The 6,224-nt window shown below is 45.1% G+C and overlaps 2 protein-coding genes across 2 annotated transcripts; one reads left to right on the top strand and one right to left on the bottom strand.

Moving 5' to 3' along the window:
* Window positions 1–1,554: 1,554 nt before the first annotated feature.
* AGABI2DRAFT_193536 (hypothetical protein) lies at window positions 1,555–2,581 on the bottom strand. The gene is made up of 2 exons (XM_006462312.1): window positions 1,706–2,581; window positions 1,555–1,650 (listed from the first exon to the last, which is right to left on the bottom strand). The coding sequence occupies exon 1, from the start codon at window positions 2,474–2,476 to the stop codon at window positions 1,721–1,723; it is 756 nt and encodes a 251-aa protein (XP_006462375.1). The 5' UTR covers window positions 2,477–2,581; the 3' UTR covers window positions 1,555–1,650; window positions 1,706–1,720.
* Window positions 2,582–5,051: 2,470 nt separating this feature from the next.
* AGABI2DRAFT_193534 (hypothetical protein) lies at window positions 5,052–5,850 on the top strand. Its single transcript, XM_006462311.1, has 5 exons — window positions 5,052–5,087; window positions 5,150–5,179; window positions 5,235–5,452; window positions 5,511–5,574; window positions 5,628–5,850. The coding sequence occupies exons 1-5, from the start codon at window positions 5,082–5,084 to the stop codon at window positions 5,697–5,699; spliced, it is 390 nt and encodes a 129-aa protein (XP_006462374.1). The 5' UTR covers window positions 5,052–5,081; the 3' UTR covers window positions 5,700–5,850.
* The last annotated feature ends 374 nt before the right edge of the window (window positions 5,851–6,224 follow it).

Below are 6,224 nucleotides of genomic sequence, written 5' to 3'. Positions count from 1 at the left end.
GAGGGGGGTAAGGTTAAGTTGTAGATTGATAATTTAGATATAGATGGGTTATTTTGTTATTCATGAGGCCTCTGGTCGCTCTATTCTCATCAACGGATGGCTGCTTACTGCTACACACTAATTCACCGAGAGCACCACCAGCTCAAACGCCTTTTTTTCGAGAACGTCTGCCAATTCATTTAGCAATGCTTTTGCGTGACACTAAACTGTGGTAGACCTCATGAGAATCATGTATTTATGCGTTCCGGGAAGTTGTACCAGTTATTCCGTTAGAATCTTTGCCTGGTGATGAGACGATGAATTAATGAACTTGAGTCTCCAAAGAACTCACCTGTGATAGAGATTTCGTCTCAATAAAGAATACATATGTAACAGCATTAACTCTTGTCGACGCCACATTTCAATCGACACGCCAAATTGATGAGAACACACTAAGCTGAGATGGAGTGACAATTTCGTCGAGTGTTACCAAGACTTTTAAAAACATCACAGGGCTCCTTTAACTCCAGTAGTGTCTGTATTAGCGAGGGTTAGGAAGTTGGTTATACCACTTTTACAGATAGTTTAGCGGTTTTTTTTCGCAGAGTTAAGAGTTGTGGTTGTTTGTGCGCGTCAATTATTTCAACACTTCTCCTGGTATGCTTCTTCTTCCAAAAATAAGTATGGTTCGTGTTTGTGACTCGATGGACACACTGTCCGAATCTGTGGAAGGCTTTTCATGGTCACGGTAGGAATTCATTTCCTATGCTCGTTCCATGCGTTGAAGACCGGAGAACAGTTTGCCACAGTGGCAGAGATGGGTGAGCCTGCGAGCAACCATCGTGTAGTGGACCTCGGATTTGCGGCTCGACTCGAGAACGCCGATAAGGTTTTAAATATGAGTTGGAAATGGCACAGGCCTATCGGTGTACCTGGGAATGCTCCTACACGAAGATTAGTACGATAAAAGGTTTGTGGGCGGGCATAGTGCTGATTTGGCCACATAAGAGAGTTGGTGATAGACTGACGCATGACGTGGAAATTCAAGCGGTTGCATTTCGAAAGTTCGTCGATTGAGAAATGGCGGAATACCTCGAGTTCAAGGCTTCAGAGTTCTCGCGGCCTGATACAGCGGCAGCGCTGCTTATCGGACACGTGTGATTTTGACTCCATACCAATGTCCGAGTCTTCACCAGACAGAGAGAGCGTGTCATATCCACGTTGCTTCACCCTTGAGATCTTGAGGCCGGGAGAAATAGTCGATTGAAGATGAAACGCTCAAGATGGTCCCTTCACCCATCAACACCCGGAATTTGCATTCAGATAATGGTTTTCGAACCTTCGAGGCCGATCATGACATCAGTTGAGGCGACCACTGGTCAGGCGTTCTGCTCAAGAAGGATAGGATCGACAATAGTGTAACCCAACGTGTTTGATGAACAACGCCACAGGAACGGCTGGCAAATCATTAAAACGTTGTATTAGTACCTCCGTGAAACGAACGCGTGGAGTTTGAATGAAGATGAGAGACTCCTGATGGAGGTAACTGGAGCTGCACGGATGAAACAAAGAAAGATAGGCCATAACGTGTGATCAGACCTGCGACTAATTAATGGACACGTTGACGCTATACGTAATACGCAGATCCATTGGAGCCAAGGCATGGTTATCCTGCGGCAGCTGTCAGATTTTTGTGGTGTGGCTTTACTTATCAAACGTCACGTACCTCGGAATATCAATTTCATTGACAGATCCATTCAGTCACTTCACTTTGTTTGCCCCACGCTACGACCTCCAATCGACGATCAATAATCCGGCCCAGCTGTCCGTAGACACCACTTGAAGGGTTTCGCATGAGTATTCGCAACTTTTGCAACGTGGGCAGTGCATCCAGTAGACTGAGCTCGCTGTTGAATTGAGAATGACCGCCTCGCACTTCAATTGACCAATACGTCAATTCTTTCAGCGATGCTAGCCACTTCATATCGACGTTATGCAAAAAGAGGTGGTCCAACAACCGTAATTTATCCAACTGCCCACAAAGCACCCGACCATACTTCGCGTTCGTAAAGGGTAACCAGAAATCCCACAATCCCATGATTGTCAGATTGGTGAGTTGAGTATGGTAGAATTCGTTGGAAGAGATGGTGGGTATGAGGTCGTGTCCGTCACAAGCGAGAGTGGTGAGATTGGTGCATCTAGGGATTATGCTATGTTGGTCTTTCATAATCCAGAGTCGACGCACGCGAGGCGCGATTTCGTCATCTATATCCAGATAGTCGGCGAACTGGGCGGTTCTGAGGGATGTCTGGAGGACGATGGGAACAAAGGGTAAACAAGTCAACCTGCATAGGTCGTATAACAGGCGAGATGTTAAGAGGAGAGAAGCATAGTCTTTCTGAGAAATAGAAGAATAAGTGATTACGATTTCGAGGACGAGTTCTGTTGGGAGTCTGGAAAGATATGGACCGAGGGAAGAAAGTTCGGGGTTGTTCATGGGTGCGCGGGGCAGGGTGTTAGGTCAGGTTGAAAGCAACTTATTTATTGACTCGCCGCAGGGTAGCCATGTGCAAAACAGTCCTTGAATCACTATCGCCTGGAATGTCAAGGGATGACCAAGGCATCAATTTCGGCTGTGTTCTTCTAAGATATGTTAATTTTCTCAGGCCAATTCATGGCAAGTGCTGTCCCTGAAAGACCTATTGAGAGTATTATGCTCACACTAAGCCGGAAATGGGCCCGAACGTCTTTTAGAACCTCTAACAGCCATATAGAAACAATCAGAACCAGTCCACCCTGTTTCGACAAGCCATCCCAAGTATTTCCATCGGAAAAGATTTCTTGGTACAGTCACGCTCAGGTTCTTGCAGGGTTCTTGAGACCCTCGTGGAAAATGATTTTCAATTTCGTATTTCTTCTAGAAATTGTTGCAATTTTTTATTTCGGATGTATCTGCCGCGTACTATAGATTTAATGACTTTTTCGACACACCGTTCGTCACCGGTCTCATGAGTCTTGCAAGATTTTTCGGGAAAAATTCTAGTTTCTCATTGATATCTGCACCAAACATATCCGAAAAATATAGGGAAGCACTCCCAAAAATATCGTGAACATACTTAATCAATCCTAAGTCTTATAGATGTGGGCAAAGAATATAGTACATAACAACATATAGATGCTCGTTTATGGCCGGATAATGCGAATACGATATAAACCTGGTAACTTCGAAGACTGTATCGAAAAGGTGGGAGTGGGAGATCAAAGAGATCCCAGGTGGTAAGCTCGAAGCAGGGAACGGAGTCCGAGGGTCACCCAGACGAGCGCCCTGTTCCGAATTTACCTGTACAGTCTTCTTAGGTTCTCCGGTATAAATCATAGCAGGTCAGTAGGGTTTGAGTGGGAGGCAAATTAAATGTAAATTGGTGAGGAAGGCGCAGCGCGCGACGCAGTAGAATGGTGTAGGAGTAGTCAAGTACTAAGTGAACCTGAGCAAGCACAGCGAGATATCACATCCCGCTCATTCTTCGCGCGTTGTCAGGCCACACGGCGGACAAACGGTCTGGTATCATGGCGAGAGATGTAATGCCGTGTGTCGAACCTCCAAAACCCGAATCCACTGATGAACGTGAACGTTTACAGGGCCGCCTCTTGATGGATACAGAATGGAGATCATCACCGCGGCACAAAACAAAAACATGTCATGAATCAGAATAGATTCAGAATCATATAGAGATATTCCAAATGGGAAAGAGGTGTAATGCCGAAGGTCGGAATTCCATTCGAGTCCACTTAGCATTAGAAATTCTTATTTGACCACACAATGAAAGAGTCCAAAAATCCCACGAATATATGATCACTTCTCAAACTTCTTTGAAGATGGCCTTGTAGAATCTGTATTAGACATCGCTATGCTGTTGCTATAAGTAGTACCGCGACCACCTGCTACGCCGTTTCACCTCTCATTCAAGATCTATTTACTCCATATGGGTATCGTAGATCACAAGGTTTTCGCCTATAATCTATTCGTGTAGTTTCTATAATCAGTCCATATTTGAACTTTACGACTGCACATTTAGATGTAGCCGAAACAGCGGGCTAATTAAGGCGTTACAAGCTAAGAATACGCCTCAGGCGTCAAGACGGTATGACGTTGTCACTGAGGTCTGTAGATCTATTATCATCCTGTATCAATCCGTACTTGCAGCAAACCAGTTCTTACCTTCACATTAGGCATAAGTTGGGGAAAGTTCAAATCAGCAAACCCGATAGGCGTATTCCAGTAAGCGGGACCTTGGGCACGGTAGTGGCCTTCGTGGCTCAACGTCACTTTCGTCCTGGGGATGAAATTCTCGCTTATGGCAAGGCTTCGAATCTATCCTGGATAATGTGATTCATGGAAGGTTTGGATTGATTATCGATTGTCCTCGAGATAGACCTCGATCATTGTGATACAAGGTTCCGTTGATAATCAGCTATCGAAACAAAATGGTATTTCGCAAGATCCAAATGATGGAAGATTTAATCGTTTCTAGACTAGCATAAGAGTCTAACGTCTAGCGCCCGGCCGCAGTCATAGTCTTTTACAAGCCCAAACTCCGCGGACGTCGAACCACCTCTGCAGCAAGCGCTTCTGAAGAACAGGTCAATAATAACACACCTGTAGGAGATTACGCAGCCGGACATAAAGATAGCCAAGAACACTGTCATGTACTGTCAGAATCCGACTTGTTTGAGGAAGGGCTACGGACGCCACGGCCACGAGGTCTTATCAGTGATTATATTGTGAGTGATAACAAACCACTATACGCATGAACCTGGACGAGATGCAGCAGGGTGCCACGATAAACGCCGATGTGCTTCCACAGATCTTCAATCTCGAGTGGAAACAGAGGTGGAAGTTGCATGTGGAGCACCGTCGCAGAGACCTTCTGTGCATAATATCACATCTAGATCATCCAAGCTCCATGGTTCACGGTACGACCGAGGCCCAACGATGTCCATAAAATGAGCTTCAAACTCATCGCCTTCGCTATCACTAGCTTTCTAGCCCATACCGATGGCCATTTTGAAAGACGGCTTCTACAAAATCCGCTTTGTCCCTGATGGTAGTAAGTCGCCTGACGCCAATGCTATGTATGCCACAGGAAGGAAGATGCATGATTCTGTAAAGGTCGAGAAATCAAATAATAATCCCCAAATTGTGTTGTAATTTCCCTCTCTCGATTGAGATAGTGTGCTGAAATGTGAATCAACAGTGGCAAATCAAACAGATGGATAACACCAACTATATCATCGCCACGGATAACACCATGGAAGAAGAATTTCGGGTGGCATGGAGTCTAGCGAATCTTACAAAATCTTATTCTTCGCAATCTTCTGCGCCTGCTCCAGGAACAATTTGTCTCAAAAATCCCGGTAAGACGTTTGCACTCAACCCAAAGAAAGGGGAAGGGGAAAAGAACGCCATCTGCAGGTATGTCGTGTTTTTCTGTAATTCTTAATTTGATTAAGTGATTCACGTACACTTGAAGCATCAAGGTATCGGACGGTTCTTCTGACTTCACCGATTCTTTCGTGACCGTGAATAATGAAACGGTATGCTGTGTTGGGGTTATAGCAAAGTTCTTCATTTTGAATATCTGGACCAGGTCATGGCTCAAAGTTCTTCTGTGGTTGAACCTTTCAACTGGCAGTTCGTTTGTGTTGATGAAAATAACTAGAGGTGTGCCAAAGCAGAGAAAATTTCCGTTCATGAGTCCTAGTAGCCGAACAGTTTCGAAACCCAAACCAGTTGTATTACATGAACCACAATGAAAGCCTTGTGTCGAAATAGATCATAGGCCTATGCACGAATGGACAGCCAAAGTCACCAAAGAGTCGAGTTAGGCAGCCGAGTTCCGGTTCGTTCATTCGTTCCAGCTAAGCCGACTGAGGGATACTCCTGAATGTAGCCGAACAAACGAGCTAGGAAATCGAATGAGCGACTTTAAGAAATCTGCGTGAAGGCTCCGAAGCCAGATGATCAATTCGAGGACTATGGTGAAAGACAAGCAAGCTACGTCTCTTTTATGTAAGGATGGGAATTTTTGTCCGGCTCGTTCTCACGTGGTAACACGATGCGCCGGGTAAAGAAGGGATCCATCTCCTCTAATTTCTCTTCAACCTACGTGTTATCAGTATTACAATATTCCTGGGGTTTCCGTGGCGAGGCAAGATAGTAAAAGCCTTCGGTGCATGACCCTAAG

This window comes from Agaricus bisporus (assembly GCF_000300575.1).
Source record: "Agaricus bisporus var. bisporus H97 unplaced genomic scaffold AGABI2scaffold_7, whole genome shotgun sequence".
Classification (NCBI taxonomy): Eukaryota; Fungi; Basidiomycota; class Agaricomycetes; order Agaricales; family Agaricaceae; genus Agaricus; species Agaricus bisporus.
This window is presented reverse-complemented; position numbering and strand designations above follow the sequence as displayed.

Excerpts from the sequence above, each read along its gene's own strand:
- AGABI2DRAFT_193536 (XM_006462312.1), bottom strand. The coding sequence starts at position 2,476 with ATGAACAACCCCGAACTTTCTTCCCTCGGTCCATATCTTTCCAGACTC.
- AGABI2DRAFT_193534 (XM_006462311.1), top strand. Across the intron at positions 5,453-5,510 it reads GAAAAGAACGCCATCTGCAG|CATCAAGGTATCGGACGGTT; the intron begins GTATGTCGTGTT and ends GTACACTTGAAG. Across the intron at positions 5,575-5,627 it reads TGACCGTGAATAATGAAACG|GTCATGGCTCAAAGTTCTTC; the intron begins GTATGCTGTGTT and ends TATCTGGACCAG.